General features: G+C 50.2%; 1 protein-coding gene and 1 long non-coding RNA gene across 6 annotated transcripts in view; one reads left to right on the top strand and one right to left on the bottom strand.

Annotated features, from left to right (window-relative positions):
- The first annotated feature begins 443 nt into the window (after positions 1 to 443).
- COQ8A (coenzyme Q8A) overlaps positions 444 to 17,954 on the top strand; it is a 48,694-nt gene continuing 31,183 nt past the window's right edge. Inside the window, exon 1 of one of the 5 annotated variants that reach the window (XM_023632633.2) lies at positions 444 to 765. Coding sequence is in view for 1 of the 5 variants with exons in the window: in XM_070255598.1 (XP_070111699.1) it covers positions 1,621 to 1,653 (33 nt within the window). In the remaining 4 variants the exon portion in view is untranslated. Of the gene's footprint in view, positions 1,819 to 17,954 lie in introns of all 5 variants that reach the window. The other 4 variants (XM_023632634.2, XM_070255599.1, XM_070255598.1 and 1 more) reach the window with 4 other exon arrangements.
- LOC138921474 (uncharacterized) lies at positions 12,626 to 14,728 on the bottom strand. Its single transcript, XR_011434082.1, has 2 exons — positions 14,587 to 14,728; positions 12,626 to 13,106 (listed from the first exon to the last, which is right to left on the bottom strand). It is a non-coding gene; the product is annotated as an uncharacterized lncRNA (long non-coding RNA).

The raw sequence follows: 17,954 nt of genomic DNA, 5'->3' as shown, positions 1-17,954 counted from the left end.
AGGGCCAGACCTCCGCGGGGAGAGCCAGGGCGGGGACAACGGCGCGGGGTCGCGGGGGCCACCTCCTCGGCGCGCCGACCTGGGGCGCGGGCGGCACGGGCTCCGAGCCACGGGCCCCGCGGGCTTCCTGTTCGCGGACGGCGCCACCGAGGCCCGGGACGTGCAGTCGGCCGGGCCGCCGCGCGCTCCTTCGGCGAGCGCCTTTTGGGGAAACCAGGAGAGGGGCCGTCGTTCCAGAAGGCGGGGCCCACGGCGGCCTCGCCCGGTCCTCGCCGCCGCCGCCCCCTCCTTAAGCCCGTGGGCTCCTTCCACGGCCTCCGCTCCAAACCCGGTCCGAGATCTGCCGGGCAACAGGCCTGCCGCCGCCTGGCCGCGGGGTAGGGCCCGCTCTTGGGGCGCACGCGCAGCGGGCCACCAACGCCACAGTCCGGCCTCCAGCCCCCGCTTCCCAACTAAGCGAAAGGGCAGCAGGAAGGGGGAACGGGAGGGGCTCTCCGCGCTGGGACGGCCTCCCATTGGCTCCTCTCGCTCCGCTCTCAGCCCTGATTGGCTGCCTGCCGAGCGCACGGGCAGAACACGCTCTCCCGCGCCGCGCGGCGTGCGGCCGGCGACGGCGGCGCAGCCAATGGGAGCGGCCCGGGGGGCGGGGCCGCGGCCTGGGTCTCCGCGCGGGGGAGTTGGTAAACAGATCCGGAGCGCGTGCCGGGCGTCAGTGCCGCGGAGGGGGCGCGAAGGTGACCGCGGATCGCTGCGTCCTGCAGCCTGGTAAGGCTGCCGGCCGCCGCGTGCAGCCGGAGCTGGGCGCAGTCCCCGATTGGGCCCTTCTTGCATCCTCCTCCAGTGACAGCGCGGCTTCCCCTCTGCGAGTTTCACTTGCCGCGACCTCCGGGTCGTGGCGCGGTGGGTGCGCCTAAGGCTGCAGGGTGGGGGTCTTGCAGCTGTCTCCTACCCCCGTGCCCACCTCCGCCCTCCCGGCCTGCCTCGGGGAGGGGACGAGGACCGCGTGCTGGAGCCTTGCGTCCCTGGACCGCGCCGAGAAGCCCGGGTGACCAGCCGCGAGTTGCCGGGCTTCTTGGTCGTCAGGACAGCTTTCCTGCCTCGCTTTCTCATGATAGTATTTCTCCGCACTCCCAGACCCCTTTGTGCTGTGTCTCGAGCTCTAACTGCCGCTGGCTGCAGGTTTGTGTCAGCGCTTTGACTCCCTTTGGCCGAGGCAGCTGTAGGGTTTCACAGGTGGGGGTTTCGGGTGAACTTGGGAAAGAGGGCCCTTCTTGGTCCTTTCCTCTGTTTGCTTTTCTTTGTACCTTCCTCCTCTTTCTCCAGACACTTGGGGTCTTGTGAGTAGTTTGGGCTTAATTGCATAAACTTGTGCCTTTTCCTAGCCTCCGCCTCCTCTGCCAAACCCAGGCCAGTTCTCCCATGTGCCTTGGGGAAAGGGGAATGCTGCAGGGGCAGGTCTGGGTGCTGGGACTCTCCATTTGGATGAGAGACGTCAGCCACCCAAGGGTGAGAGGCTTATGTGCAGCTTCGCAGCCTGGGTTGGGCGTGCAGCCTGTTGGAAAACTTGTCCACGAGCTCTAGGGCCTTGGGTGTGCGTGACAGAAGACTGAAGAGCTGGGCATGCCAGGCTTGCCCCTTTGCCAAAGGATTTCGGTATGCATTGATGCCAGTCTGCCAGTTGTTGTGCTGTAGACAGGTGGGTCATCCTGGCAGGAGGGCCCTTTCTCCTGAGAAGAGACAAAGAGAGGGTGGTGGTTCATAGGAGCAGCATCTTTAAGACTCTGGTGACGACTTTGAGCATTTGGTTCAGCTTTACAGGTAATGCAGACAGTGCGGGGTTGTTATAATTTTTGGTCTGACTTCAGGCAACTCACAGAAAAAGTGAACCAGGCAGTCTGAGCACTTCCTTGAGCGTCACCGAAGGCAGGTCTCCAGACTACTGACTTTTTAGGCTGGATAGTTCCTTGTTTGGTCAAGGGCTGGGTGGGTGGGGCGACGTGTGCATTGTAGGATGTGTGGCAGCATCCCTGGCCTCTATCCACTAGATGCTACTAGTATGCCCCTCTCCACATACACACTAGTTGTGACGACCAAAATGCCTCCAGACGTCACCAAGTGTCTCCTAGAGGGCAAAATCGCCCTTGGTTGAGAACCACAGAGTTAAGACTCTAAAAAGAGCCTTCCAGTGTTGCCAGGAGCCTCCTGGAACCTACCCATGAGTAGTTGAGAGGTTTAGGCTCAGAGTCGTGTTGTGTGCACTGCCCTACACCAATGATAGAAGCCATGTAAATTGGGCTTTAAAGGAGACCCCACTGCTGCACCAAGTGGCATAGGAGAGAGAGAGGAAGTAGAAACCTATGGGCCTTTGCTTTGCCTGCTGGATGCGTGGCAGTGACTGGCTGGGTCCAGAGTTGCAAAAGAAGTGGAAGACTTGGTGGTTTCTGTCTTTGGGGACTTTGCAAGACTGTGGGGGGTAAGCACATGAAATAACCATGGGACAGTTTGTACATAGTGAGCAAACAAGTTGAAGCTATCTGAGTGCTGGCAGAAAGGCCAACTCAGTTATCCACAAGTGGCTTTTCCAAGGGGATGCTTTACTCAACCTCACTTTTTGCTGGGACATCTCTCGTGTCTTGTCATGTGGGGGAGGGCCAGGCCTGTGTCTGCAGGGCCTGAGTGTCTGGCTGCTTTCCAGACGTACATGTGCATATATTTACATATACTGTGTGCTCCTCCGTGAAAGAGACTGCCCAGGAGAGTAATGGTGCAGCCTGGACACATGTGTGATTTGTGGGGTTCTTTTATAGTTGACGAAGGCATCAGTGTCAAAGACAGCCATTTCTTTTCGTGCAGAGAAAGAATCTTTACTTCTGAGTCTAGAGATTGCCTTCAGTATAACCCAGAATTTATGCCCCAAACTTCTAAGTCTCAAACTGATGGGGATGCAGAAAAGCTGAAAAACCATGATTATTGTACAGGGCAAGGAAAAATATCCCAAGCACCTACCATGAATTTCTCTTTCTTCTCGTTGGTCGATCCTGTGGGGATGTATCAGGATTTTCCCATATCATTCCTTGGTCAGTTAGGGGGTCTTTTGGGGGCCTTTTGTTGCCTATAAAAGGATCTAAACAGGCAGGTCACTTCTCGTTTCTCAAAAAGAAGTTTGGAGAAGTCTATTATTGGGAAGCTCCAAACTTGGCAGGATAATTTTCCGTCAAGAGCCATGGACCCTGAGTCATTATCTTTGTTAGTTGAAAGAAGAGCTGTGTGCAAAATTAGACAGAAATATTTAGATAGAGAGTTGTCTTGATCTGACGGTGGCATCTGGAAATAGTTCCGGCATTCCTGCTGAATAGCAGCCAGGAGCTTGGGCAAGCCGGTGGGAGTGGGGCAGTGTGATGGTCCTGCTTCTTCTGGAGTTGCACCTGTGGGAGGGCTGGTGTCCACTGACCCTGAGGCGGGGCCAGGACCCCGAGTGAGATGCTTCTGCGTGGGGTCTGAGAGGGGTCTTCTCCCCACGCCTTGTGACTCTGAGTGGATGTCCACTGGTCTGCCCACAAGTGTGTCATTTGTTGTGGGGTTATAGGCCCCTGAGCTCTTGACCTTTGGCTTTGAGGTCACGGGCCCACAGAATCTTTAAAGTTGGAAATGACCTTGAAAATCTCTTTTAACTCTTCATACTGAGGTGTGATTTACTTTTAGTGTGTGCATGTAGCGGTTCATAAGAAAGCTGAGTGTTTTTCACTCAAATTGCCGTTTCAGGGTATCGTAGAATCTGCCGTGGTTGAATGGTGACTGCAGTCTGGTCTCGAGGGCCCTCGGCTTGCTTTTTTCTATTTCCTCCCATTCCCATCGGGCTGGGGCAGAGGGTCTGCCTTTGGTTTAAACCTGGAAGATCCCTGTGTGCCCTCAGGGTCTGTGTCCCTCCACATCCTGCGCCTCAAGAACAGCCCATTCTGAGTCGTGGGTGGATCTGGTTATTTACTCTTCGTTGGACAAATATCTGTTGATTTCTCTGCCTTGAGCAAGGCATTGGGAAAATAAAGGGCACGAGACTTGGGTCCCTGACTTGGGGAGTTGTAGCAGGGGCTATGCAGATACCACCTAAATGTCCTCAGCATGGTTTGGACCAGGGGCTCTGGGTCAGACCGCTCCTAGCTGGTGGAAGCTGGGAAGGCTTCTTGGAGGAGGAGGCATGTGAGCTGGGCGTCTGAGGATGAGCAGGATTTCAGCAGGAAGAGGCAGGAGTTTGGGGGAGTGAGGGGCCAGGGCTTCCTAGACTCTCTGTGGTAAAGGACTAGGTTTTATTTTTTCCTAATTTGTTGCAGACCAGTGTTTTTGAAAAACACAGTAAAAACGTCATGGTGATGCTAACTTGCTATAAAAGTTTGTAATCACTTCCTCCTGTCTCATTGAGGACGAGAATACCAGTCCAAGGACCACTCTTGGAGTAGCACTGGGGATGTGGGTGTGGGGGGTGGGGGTGAGCGTGTTCTGGCTGGAGGGTAGGGGGTGTGAGGGGAGCAGCGGGGGGCTGGGCAGCAGATGGGCCCCCCCATTTCCTGTGGAATTGGCCTGTGTGATCTGCCCCTGCATAGTCTGAGCAGAGTTTGGGTGAGTGTGAGCAGTTTGGGTGAGTGTGAGCAGAGTTTGGGTGAGTGTGAGCAGTTTGGGTGAGTGTGAGCAGAGTTTGGGTGAGTGTGAGCACTTTAGGTGAGTGTGAGCAGTTTGGGTGAGTGTGAGCAGAGTTTGGGTGAGTGTGAGCAGAGTTTGGGTGAGTGTGAGCAGAGTTTGGGTGAGTGTGAGCAGTTTAGGTGAGTGTGAGCAGTTTGGGAGAGTGTGAGCAGAGTTTGGGTGAGTGTGAGCAGTTTGGGTGAGTGTGAGCAGAGTTTGGGTGAGTGTGAGCAGTTTGGGTGAGTGTGAGCAGTTTGGGTGAGTGCGAGCAGTTTGGGTGAGTGTGAGCAGAGTTTGGGTGAGTGTGAGCAGTTTAGGTGAGTGTGAGCAGTTTGGGTGAGTGTGAGCAGAGTTTGGGTGAGTGTGAGCAGTTTGGGTGAGTGTGAGCAGTTTGGGTGAGGGTGAGCAGAGTTTGGGTGAGTGTGAGCAGTTTGGGTGAGTGTGAGCAGTTTGGGTGAGTGTGAGCAGAGTTTGGGTGGGTGTGAGCAGCCTGCTGCCAGGTGTGCTGCTTGGCATTTTATCTCAGCCGTGGGCTCTGGGCGGGGGCAGAGGACTTGGCTTGGTGCTCCTGGGAATTTTCAGCGGACGATTCAGTTCGGGCCAGAAAGGGTTCCCTGGGCACCCACGACTCAGGAGTCGGCAGCAGGCTTGAGGGCCCTGAGAGAGAGGGAGGTGGCTCCTTGCCCTGCATGTGCCCCGTCGACTGGGGAGATGGGGAGACGGCGTGGGATGGGCAGCCTGCGCAGGACCTAAAGGGGACACCAGCCCAGCTGTGGGAACCCAGGGCGGAGCTGGTGTTGATTCTGCTGGAAAAGGGCTGGGAAGGTGGTTTGCTGTGCTGGCCGGGAGGCCTCAGAGCTGGGGCCTGAAGGATGAATGAGCTTCCTTGGGGAAGAAAAGCTGGGGAACCGTGGCCCGGTGGAGGCCAAGGCCCGGCTGCAGGGTGGGCGCTGCCGGGGAGGGGCACTCGGTGGGCAGGTGTGGGCATCGCTGGTGGAGGCTGGTAGAGGCAGGTCAGGGTGGACCAGGAGGAAGCCCAGGGAGGGGGTTTGGGAGAAGTGAGGGTGGCCTGAGTCCCAGGTGGCGGCTGGGGGAGGGGGAACACAAGGCATAGAGTCAAGAGAATGTAAATCCGTGCAGGTAGAATTTCTAGACTAAGTGACTAGTTGGCCACTGGGCTGAGATTTCAAGTTGTGGGAGGAGCTGTTTGGGGTGGATGGCAGTCACTCCTGGAAATGGGGTACAGGACGGGGAGGAGCTGGTCAGGGGGAAGATGGTGACGTTAGTTTTAGACATGAAGGTGTCGTGGTGCCTGGAGGACTTTTTTCCCATCCTTTTTTATTGAGATATAATTTGGGGGCCGGCCCTGTGGACGAGTGGTTGAGTTCTCACCCTCCGCTTTGGCAGCCCAGGGTTTTGCTGGTTCGGATCCTGGGCGCGGACCTAGCACCGCTCATCAGGCGATGCTGAGGCGGCGTCCCACATGCCACAACTAGAAGGACCCACAATTAAAATATACAACTATGTACTGGGGGGCTTCAGGGAGAGGAAGAAAACAAAAAGAGATTGGCAACAGATGTTAGCTTAGGTGCCAAAAAAAAGGATATAATTCGCATGCAGTAAATTCGTTCTTTGTAGTGTGTGGTTGCTACGGGTTGACAAACGCATCCACTTACATAATCGCTAACCCAAGTAAGGTGTAGAATAATTTCATCACCCCCAGATTCCTCTGTGCCCCTTCGTCAGTGCCTCTGGGACTTCGAGGGGCTGAGGCAGGTGTGAATGACCGGGTTTGTTCTAGAAGTGCTTCAGTGGTTGAGATGGCCTGGGAACAGGAATGCACAGACTTGGGGGAGCCATCGGTGGTGGAGAGGCTGAAGCAGCCCAGGGACAGTGTAGATAAGCAGGGAGAACAGGCCTGGGGACCCACAGCGCTGCAGTAGGGGAGGAAGAGGAGCTGGTGCAGGAAGCTGAGAGAGGGACAAGAGCGAGGAGAGGGCTTTAGGGGAGCTGTGGGGCCAGCAGGAAACGCCGAGGAGGGTGGTGTTGGGGTGGCCTCCGGTGGATTGAGCCATCAGGTGGCCGTAGTGAGTGTCACAGAGGGGAGGGCTTGGAGTCGGGGCCAGACAGCGTGCGCTGAGGGAGAGGGACGGACAGGAGCCCGTGCTCTCCTCGGGAGGTGTCGGCCGGGGTGGGCTGAGGGAGAAACGGAGTCAGTGGGAGGCGTTTCATATTTGGTACATGGAAGCCGGGAGTGGAGGTGTGGGCTCAAGGGGGAAGACTTTTGTGGAAGAGGAGATGGAAGGCAAAAGAAAAAATAGGTGAGGGGCAAGGCCCTCGTGGAGGAGGGATGAGACAGGATGGGGACGGAGAGGCTGGGGAGGGCCAGGCGTGGGCCGCGAGTGGGAGGGCGCTCACAGCTGATGGCCTCTGTTTTGGGGGAGACAGAGGTCAGCTAGAGAGTGAGTGAGGCCTCTGCTTGATGGGAGTAGGGCAGGCTGGGCTGGGGGTGGCCCTTGAAGAGAAATCCAGGCTCGGGTCCTGCCTTAGGTGGCTGCCAGGTTCTGCTGCCAGCCTCTGAGGAGCTGGTTGTTCCCGGTCGAGCGTGTGTGTGTGTGTGTGTGTGTGTGTGTGTGTGTGAGTGAGCGAGTGTGTCAGAGAGGCAGGGAGGGGTTTCCCGGTTGTGTGAGAGGGGGCCAGTCCCTTCCTCTCTCGCTGCACCTGTGCACTGGATCTTCCCAGAGGCGTGTTCCCTGAGAAGCTGCAAGATTTCCACTCCCCTCTTTTGAGGCGCAGGGTCGGCCCCTCCCCAGTTGCTGTTTTCACAGAATATCTAGAACGGTCAGTACTCCAGTTCACTGTACATTATTCCTTCTAGACCCCCTTAAATCCCAGTTTTCAGGACAGCCCTGGGCCGTGCTCTCTCTGTCGACCCTCTATGCTCCAGGGATAAACGGTCCTGTCCTAACCTCTGGGAACTGGCGCTGGCCCGGGTCAGTTGCCTCATTTTACACAGCAGGAAATGAGGAAGGGCAGGCCCAAGGAGGAGAACTGGTGTGCCCGAGTCACACGTGGATGGTGCCCGAGGGGGGCCTGGAACCCGGGCCTCGCCGTCCGTCCCCCTCCATCCGACATTCCTCGTGGCGTCCGGGCAGTAGAGGGCCTGGTGGCCGCGTTGCAGCCGTCTGCCGGGCTGGGTGAGCGGCCCTGGGGACTGTTCACACACAGCTTTTCAGTTGAAGCCCGGAGCCTAGGGTCCAGCCCGTTGTTTGCTCCCTGCCTGGCACGGTTTCTCCTTGGCAGCGATCCTGGCTCCGAGGAGGGCGACGGTAAGAATAGACTGCCCTGTGACCTGCAGGTGGTTACTGTTCATAGGTCCCCGAGCAAACATCCCACATCTTTCTGAGATCAAAACACACTGCACTCTTGCTCCGAAGGTGTTTGCAGGCAACGTTTGGTGAAGCCAAGGTCCAGGCTCGGCTCGCCGTGTTTCCGGTTCGGGCCTGGTGGAGCTCCCCGCCCGTGGGCCGGCCTGCTGCTTGCCCTCTCCCCCAGCCTTCCTCTCAGCAGGGAGTGGGGCGGAGGAGCAGACGAGCGGAGGGGCCGGCCAGCGCAGGCTCGCATCCACCTGGCTCTGCTCCTCTGAAAGCCGCTCTTCCTCCTTTCTCCCTCCCTGCCTGCACCCCATGGAAACAGGGGCTGCGGCTGTGCCCCCTGGTGGCTTTCAGGGCGGGTGTGAACAGAAAGAACATTTCCTGATGCTCAGCAGCCTGGTGGTCTCGTTGGTTCTGGTTCTGAATGAGGGAGCTCAATAAGCTAGGGACACCCTGGGCTCATATGGGTAGACGTGGCACAGCGCCAGACCCCATGGGGATACAGACCTGGGTCAGAGAGCTCCCCTCTCTCCAGGAGGTCACCATGCAGTGAGGCAGACGGGGCAGGCGCAGAGTCGTGCAGGGAACCTCACGGTGACCTTAGGACATCAAGGACGAGGGAGATTAGAGGGGAAGAGGTGACTTGAGGCTGGAGGCTGTCCGTCTTCCTTGGCTGTAGCTCCTTCCTCGGGTGCATCACTCCAATCTCTGCTTTCACAGCTCCTTCTGCCTCAGGCCCTCCTGCCTCTCTCTCCCAGGGACCCTGTGACTCCATTGGGCACATCCAGGTAACCCCCATCTCAAGATCTTTAACTGAATCCCAGCTGCGGAGTCCCTTTGGCCACATAAGCTCACGTATTTGCAGGTTCTTGGGATTAGGGCACGGACGTCTCTGGGTGCACGTCATCCAGCCTGCCACAGCCACCCACAGCAGAGGGGCCAAATTTAAACACAACCCTTTTAATATCTGATTTCACTTTAAGAGAAACTCCTCAGCCGCAGCTTCAGGGTTCCCCACCCAGGGTCCTTATTCCCCTTCCTGTGTGACAGTACGGGTGACACTTGTCATTTGTGTGGTCAGGGTCCGCGTGCGTGGGGGTGGGCGGGGAAGGAGTCAGAGGGGTCTGAGACATGAGTCTCGCTGAGAGGGGCTTAGAGTTTGGTTGAAGAGAAAAGATGTACATGTGCCAAAGATAACCTAGAAAACGGCAGGGTGTGACCAGTCCTGGGGGACTGAGGTCAGCTGATGGGGAGACTTCAATTCCTCAGGACTCCGTCCCACTTCCACAATGGATGTTCATACATTCAGAGCACTTCCAGCTCTCTCATCTAGATCAGACATAATGAGAATTTATGCCATAGTTTCCAGGAGAGGAAGCAGATTACAGGATGGTTCAGGAACAGGCCAGAGTGGCCCAGGGGCTGGTCAGCGTCCGGCCGATTCCCAGGCCCCAAGGGAGGCCGGCCTCCCGCAACAGTGCCGTCCTGCCTGCAGGGTGATGGGGCTTTGCTGTGCAGAGGTGAAGGGTGGGCCTGCCTGCGGGGGGTCAGAGCCCACTCACGTGGCAGAGGTGTCCGTGGGGGCTGGACGGGAGCCCCGGGGCCTGACCGCGCCGTCCAACGCCTCAGGCTCGGGAGTCGGGGCGCTATTCTTAGACGGCTGAGAGCCGTTCAAGTGAGGGGTTAACGCGGGGGGGGACGGATTATGGGAAGATTAACCTGAGGGCAGAGTGCGCTGTGGCTTGGAGACGGGGAGATTGTGGGGGTAACAGGGGTTCGCCCCCCGTCCCTTCCTGACATACCGGCAAAAGCTGCCGTGCTGTTTTCTCCCTGAGTGGCATTGACGGGGTGAGGAACACCAGCGGGTATTTATGTCCCGCCGGCCTCTAGGTGCTCCGAGCAGGCCGCCAGCACGCTGGACCACTCTCACCACAGCGTGAGTCCCCCACGCTGGTCCACAGGAGAGGGCGAGGCTGCCTGCCCTGGGGCAGACGTGACACTTTACCAGCCGTAGTGCTGGGATGTAGATAAACGAAAGGATTGTCCACACTGACCGCATTCGTGCTCCCTCTGTCACCCGAGTCTGAACCTCATCCCACAGTGTGCGTGACTGTAATAAGAATAATCGTATCAGCTTACGGTTTTGAGCGCCTGCTGTGTACCAGGCTCTCGGTGCCCTAAGTGCTGTTATTATCTAATCCTCTCCTCTCGAGAACGGATGAGGAAACTGAGGCACAAAGATGCACTCAAATGACTTGACTTAGGTCAGCACAGAGGCAGGATCTGAACCAGGGCACCTAACTCCAGAGCATCATTGCTTCCTCAGTATCACTTCCTGAACCAAATATCGTTTCATGTTTTAAGCAGAAAACTTTCGTGGTTTTTTTGGTCAGAAATGACATTGCCGTCTGGACCCCATGCTTGGCAGGCTGGCGTTTGAAAGCCGTGTTTGTAGTCAGTTACCTTTGCTCACCAGAGGGAGGAAAGCCCACCGGGACCCTCCTGCCACCACCTGTGCTTCCGAGCCCCTGCAGGTTCATTCACAGTGTTGGGTTCCCCTCGGGACCATCGTTAGAGGCTGGAGCTTCTCCTGCTGCTCCTTTTATATCCCCACCCCCACAGCCCACTGCCCACCTTGGGGCAACAAACCAGGGAATCCCAAGAACGTCTTAATCTCCCAGTAGGCAGAGAGGGGAGCTTGCAGTCTAGGACATCAAAACACACTCTTTTGCTTGTTTTCTCCTCTTACCTGTTAATTGGATGCCTGGCTCCTGAGCCATGATAGATTTGAGTCGTAGCTCTGCTTCTTGGAAGCTGTGTGACTTTGTGTGAGTTACTTAACCTCTCTGTGACTTAGTTCCGCATCTATAAAATGGGCATGATAACTGTACCGGCCTTATAAGAACAATTGAGATAATACACTTAGAATGCTTAGCACAGAGCCTGGCATATAATAAACTCTCAATAATAATAGCAGCTATGGTTAGCATCATCATGTTGTGCTGGTCTTCTACTGCTCATAGAATAGGACATTTGGGGAGCTGGTTGAATCCACTGGGGAAGGGTGTCAGAGTGCCTGCCGCTCAGCATGCTCTTGTGTGTGTTAGTACAGGAGTGGATAATTTTTAAACAGTTCCAAGTAAAATCCCGATAGTCCGAAGCAGCTTTCGAGGGAACATGAAGTTCTCAGCCTGGAAGACAACTTGAGGCCCAGCAGCTAACTCTTCCTTACAAGGCACGACTCCACGGGATCGTCTGAGGGCTGCGGGTTCAGACCTGTGTGGGGTCTGTGGTGAGCAGCCCCAGAGCAGACAGGACAGCCTGTGTAGCTCGCCAGGAGGCCGCCACGCCCTGCCAGTGGGGGCTCTGGGGCTTAAGACAGAGGCAGCAGTGTGCACACCTGTCTGCCTGTGTCTCTCCCTCCCACCGAAACCCCACTTCCCGGTGCACACGCCCGGTGGTTGCCTGGCAGGGCCTCTTGGTGGGGATGCAGCGAAAGTGCAGGAATGAAGAACTGATTAGATGGTGGGTGGATTTATGTCCGCTCCAGCTCAAACTGTGGACTGACTGACAGTGGCACTTGTCTGTTTCGGGTGAGGCGAGGGAATGCAGGTAGCGGTGGTATGGCTGTGAGCCTCCCGAAGTGGCCGGAGGCGGGAGAAGAGATGTACAGGAAGCCAGCATCTGACACCCCTTCACCCCCAGGCCTGACTCCTTCACGAGCAGCACCAAGGGGCCGCCCTGTGCTGGGTGGTCCAGTAAAAGGTGGTCACCACAGAGCCCCTCCCTTTGTCTGGCTCCAGCCTGAGGTCTCTGGTGGGGCAGATCTGTGTCTGGTGAGGTGAGCCCATCTCTCGGGGTCAGGAGCAGAGCTGTAGTGGGGGATCTCACCCCAGTGCCAGCCCTGTTGGGCTGCCCTGATACAACTCTAGTGACCTTAACAGATTTCCTGCGACAGTTGTGTTTATATTTTATTCTGTTGCTCTATAATAGGTGTTGACAAACTTTCTATAAAGGGCCGGATAGTAAATATTTTAGGCTTTGTGGACCATAGACCTCTCTTGCCACTACTCAACTCTGCTGTTAAGCTGAAAAAAACCCCAAACAGTCATAGACAGTGCGTATGTAAATGAGTGAGCTGTAGATAATACATAAATGAATGAGTATGGCTATGTTCCAATAAATATTTATTTACCAAAACAGGCAGCAGGTCTGGATTTGGCCCGAGGGTCATGGTTTGATACTAGTCATAGTGTATGTCTTAACTTTTGGTTCAGAAAAATGTGGCCACTGTACTTACTACATTATTCTAAACTAGGATCCTGGTTTTCTGGGGTTTCCCCCTTTCATGCTGTTGGGGAGGGGGAAAATTTCTGCCTGCCTTTCTTGGCTCTTTGGCTGGTCTAATAATAAAATTGATGTAAGACACGTTAACAGGAGAAAAACAAATTTAATATCGTACATACAGGGGCCCCATAAGAATATGAGACCCAAAGAAGTGACCAAAGCAGGCAGCTTTTATGTGTTTTAGACAAAGAAACAATAAATTTGAAGAACTGACAATACAGAGAAACTTAGGCTTGGGTATTTAATTAGTGAAAAAACTAAGCAGAGGTTGTTTACACAGTCTTCTCGGCCTGAATCCGCACCTCTGGAGTGATAAGGATGTCTTTCCACTTCCGGGTGCAGGGAGGGTCCCCTTCACACAGGAGAGTGATTTCCTGCTTTCAGGGGGACCAAGGAGGGTCAGAGTGTCCTCCTTGCACCAGCTGTTTCTTAGGTAACTTTAATTCAAAATAATCGGTATGCCAAAGGGGCATTTTTGGGGCAGCTTACCCTGAACCCCATCATTTCTTTCCTCTGAAACCTCCCTGGAAGTTTCATATATTAGAAGCTGAGCTGGTAAGTTGCTCCATTATTCCACTGAATTAATCTTTTAGTCTTGAGAATCGGTCAGTTCAGTTCAACAGTTGTGTCTCACTTTAGGAGGCAGTGATGCAGGTGGGCTCCTAAGGTTAGTCCTGTGGTGCAGGCATCGGGTATTTATAAGAGGCGTTTCTGTGGAAACAAAAGAGAAATAATGGGGAATGATTGGAGCAAACTGTAAACCAGTTTATGTGTTCTGAGGATAGCCAGCCGAGATTTCTTGGTGTCAGGGCCAAAGCATCTTTTGCAGTTTGAATGTCTCTGATGATGTCACTGGGTATTCAGGCATAGTTTCTGAGTGGCCCCCATAGCAACGGGCATGAAGATTGAGTAAACATGAGTTATTGTGGTGATTCCTCTGAAGTTTATATCAAGTCAAGTTCAGTTTACAAGTTCCTATTCAGTTTTCAGGCCTTCAGGAAAAAGGGCAGTTTTAGTTCTCAATGATTCCAAGTCAGAAGGGTGGGAGAAAAATTGGAAATGTTAGTTTGGGGAGTTGTAGCCAGACACTGGAGGAAACGAGAAGAATTCAGAATCTGGTCTAGTTTACAGGGAGAAAACAAACCTCAAAGACGGTTAACAGAACTAGAATCCAATATCCAGAAGTGTGTATTATAGTTTCTACTAAAACACAATTTTTTTTCTCTGCAATCACCTCCACTTCTATCAAAGATAAGTATAGTAAGACTGATTTATTGGTAAATTAAGTCTAATTTCAATAAACTTGGCCTGATTATTTACATAAGTGCAGCAAGAATTGGAGTTGACTGTGTAGAATCTTTTAATCTGCTTTGCTGGAATTTTTCATAAGGAATCTCAGACTGGACTCTTTTTTTTTTTTTTTTTTTTTTTTATTAATGTTATGATAGATTACAACCTTGTGAGATTTCAGTTGTACATTTTTGTTAGTCATGTTGTGGGTACACCACTTCCCCCTCCGTACCCTCCCCCCACCCCCCCTTTTCCCTGGTAACCACCAATCAGATCTCCTTCTCAATATACTAATTTCCACCTATGAGTGGAGTCATATAGAGTTCGTCTTTCTCTGACTGACTTATTTCGCTTAACATAATACCCTCGAGGTCCATCCACATTGTTGTGAATGGGCCAATTTCGTCTTTTTTTATGGCTGAGTAGTATTCCATTGTGTATATATAACACATCTTCTTTATCCAATCATTAGTTTCTGGGCATGTAGGCTGGTTCCACGTCTTGGCTATTGTAAATAATGCTGCAATGAACATAGGGGTGCAACGGACTCTTGAGATATCTGATATCAGGTTCTTAGGATAGATACCCAGTAATGGGATGGCTGGGTCATAGGGTATTTCTATTTTTAACTTTTTGAGAAATCTCCATACTGTTTTCCATAGTGGCTGTACCAGTTTGCATTCCCACCAACAGTGTATGAGGGTTCCTCTTTCTCCACAACCTCTCCAACATTTGTCAGACTGGACTCTTAAAAGCCTCTCAAGGCTAAGCAGCTGAACCAAAAACTTGCCATCAGACTTGCCTGCAATACCTACAGATTTGGGTTAATTCCCCTCTTTTTGAGGTCCCCCAAATATTTTGAGGTTCCTGGGCCTTCCAGGAAGTAACCTTCCCTACTCACCTGATAAGACTGCCAGGAACCCTGAAAGCAAGGTACCAGGCTAATATTTCCAAGAGGCTTCGTAAAATAAACCTTGGTTCTTTAAAGCTGTCTGGTCGTATCTGAGTCTGTGTACATCTTTCTCAAATATGACGTTTCATTCAAAGACTTGGTAATAGAACCAATGTTTCCAACTGTGTCCTGTCATAAGGAGAACAGATTCTTATTGAACTCATGGAAATAACTATATTGCCATGAAAATGAGAATACTCATGGAGAGTTTCTGAATTCTGGAGGGAGCAGGTAGGGAGAAAAAGGGTCAGTGTTTCATCTTTCTTTGCAAAAGTATATTTTACCAAATACCCCCAAGTCATAGATTAAGAGGAAAGATTTCCTTATATCTGGAAAACAAAAGATTAAAAAACCAGCACTATTTCAAACAAAAAGTCATAAAAATTATAATGATCCTCATCAGTTCATTCAGTCCCATGTTTTTAATTCTTGTTCTGCTTGAATCCAGTTTTTTTTTCTGTTGGTTATGGAACTTCTTACCAAGTTCAGTTGTATGATCTTAAAGTTAGCAGAAACCTGGACTTGTCAAAAGGTCCTTTCCAGGAACATCTTTGAAGATGAGGCACTGTGGCAAAAGCATCAGAGTAAAACAGTAACTGTCTGTAAATGACTAAAGACTTGAAAATGGCGTGGCTAAAGATCTGGTTAGAGTTCATTACAATGCTATTGACAAGGAAATTTGGTTATTTCTGTGACATACAACATTTTAAGATAACTAGAATTATGACTGCTAACATTATACCAGGACATATCCGAATTTTGGGAATTTTGTACCATTTCTAGAATACTTATGTTAATAATATATGTCCACACAAATGTAATCTAAGAAAGTTTAACATCACTTATTTGACAGTGCTTCCCAGGTAATCTAACATACCAAACAGGCCTGATTAGTTTAACATCTCTGTTTTTATCAGGAGGGAGAATAAATCTTAGGAGTTCCAGGGGCCTTCTGAAACATCTCCTATCTCAAAGTTAGTTCTAAGTCGGAAATACCTCATTTAGGATTTGATTTTTGGGAATTTAGTAAAAAATATCAAAAGGTTTGGACACTTGACTAAATAGGATCACAGGTAATTATGGAATAATACTTAATTATCTATTTAACCAAAGTGACAGTTAAAGACTTTACAAGCATATGTAGAAGGTTGTATAGGTCTGAGCAAAACTTAGTTCTTTTGTATTGAGAAGATTCAGTTTTCTTAAGTAATCAAAGACCTGATTAAGACAACGTGAAGCACAGGACATTATTTTGATAAAGCACAGAATTTTTGTTGTCCAGGCAGATTACTTTAAAGGCAAAGAAAAACCCTTCACAGTCTCTTGTTATGAAAAGCAGACCCATAGTCCAAGAAAACTTGGTCCTTTTAAGAGAGAGAAAACCAAATTTTAATTTTGTACCAGCTTACTTTTGATATTAAAGCTCCATCACTTAATTAAATTCATTCCAATCTTAGCTACCCCTGACCACGCCAAAAAATTCCTTTCTGAAGATTCCTTTTCCATAACATTCTACAGGTTTCTTTGTCCATTTAAAAAGTAAAATCTTTTATTCTTTTTCCCTTCTGAAATAGTTAGCTTTAGTTTAGGATAAAATCATTTTCATTTCCCTCAACAAAAGTATGTCTCCATACTTTATATCTTTTTTAAGCAAAAATGTACCCTATTTTCCTGGTATACAGAGTTGTTTCCTTTATTATGTCTTGGAATTTTAATTACGTATATTAATTAGAATTCTTAACTCTTAGAAACCATGATTTCTAGTGAAAACTAAGAAGTAAGCAATTGTGAACTCTTTGTTATGCCAGCATTCTATAGATTAGCAAATTTATAAATACATTTCATAATTTCTAGAAGCATGTGTTTCCTCATAGCATTATTTTTAATGTGGCACAAGACGTGTTTACTGACAGACTCAAACATCTTTAGTTTTTGTGTAATAAGACAAAAATAGGTAAACTTAGACTTGTTTAGCAATTAATGTTTTCGTATGTTATTTTATTTGGAAATGATCTAGACAGTCAGTGAGTTCCCATCAATTAATTTAAGTTAGCAAAATTCTAAGGGTGGAAATTATGAAAGAGATTTGGGAAAGTATTTAAGTAGACATGTTATAAAACAATCATTCCTAAAAAGTTCATCTAAAAACTCTTATCTCACTTACATCTGCTTAATTCCTTTGTTCTTAGAAATCATATTTAGATCACTCGTGAAAATTTCATGAGACGTATAAGTGGTTAGCCATCACCTTAGGGTTTGTTTTTGCTGACAGATTTTATAACCAAGATAGCATGAGCTTATTTGACTTTTAGTAAACCTAGGTAGAGTAACAGTATTATACTTAATGCTGATAACTCTAAACACATCTGTATTAATTAAGCCAACAAGCTTAAAATAGCTTTTGTTTACCCAAAATTATCCTAGATCACATGAACTTGAAAAACATTTTGGTTAGTTTCTATTATATTTCTGAGATTAGAAATACTTAATGTGTAAATGTATACTTTTAAGCCAATTGCGTAGAGCTCTTTTACAAATTAATTTTGGTAGTACTATCCGGTTTTGGAAAAATCCCATATCTGTAATGTACATGGATATGTAGACATACATACAGATTAGCACAAACAGAGATCTGGTAGCTGTCACTTTAAAATTTTAGCCATTGGGCTGCCTCCGGTGGCCTAGTGGTGGTTTGGTATGCTTCGCTTTGGTGGCCTGGATTTGGTTCCCGGATGTGGACCTACACCACTTGTCTGTCTGGTTGCTGTGGCAGTGGCTCATGTACAAAAAGAGGGAGATTGGCAGTAGATGTTAGCTCAGGGCAAATCTTCCTTAGCAAAAAAAAAATTAGCCATGAATCAGATATAACAGCATAAAACTCACTAGTTTATAAGTTTATCCACTCAGATAACTACAGCTTTTTTACTATTAATATTTGTAGAGAAGATGTAGGATTTGTATTTGTCCTTGACAAATAATCTTACAAGCTGTGGAGCATTTTGTATTTTTAAAAAGGCTTCTTTCCCTTTGTTTTTTCCCTTCAGTCTTGGGTGTTTGTGGACTGTGTTTACATTTCAAAGATGTGATAAGATTTATAACTTCAAGGTGCAGAGAAAGATGCAAGTTCCTCCAAGAAGGACTTTGGTTTCCTGAGGCCAATAATTTTCAAGTCTTTTGTGATAAGTAGGGGAAGTTTTAGGATTGGTGGAAAGGAATAGATGGGATTGGGCTGCCTCCAGAGCTGCATTTTTTTTTTTTTTAGTTTTGCAAAGATTTGTAAGACAAGGACAGTTTCTCTCAATTTTTTTCCCCAAAGA

Source organism: Equus caballus, chromosome 30, assembly GCF_041296265.1.
Source record: "Equus caballus isolate H_3958 breed thoroughbred chromosome 30, TB-T2T, whole genome shotgun sequence".
Lineage (NCBI taxonomy): Eukaryota > Metazoa > Chordata > Mammalia > Perissodactyla > Equidae > Equus > Equus caballus.
Note: the sequence above shows the minus strand (reverse complement) of the source record. Positions and strands in the feature narration are given on the sequence as shown.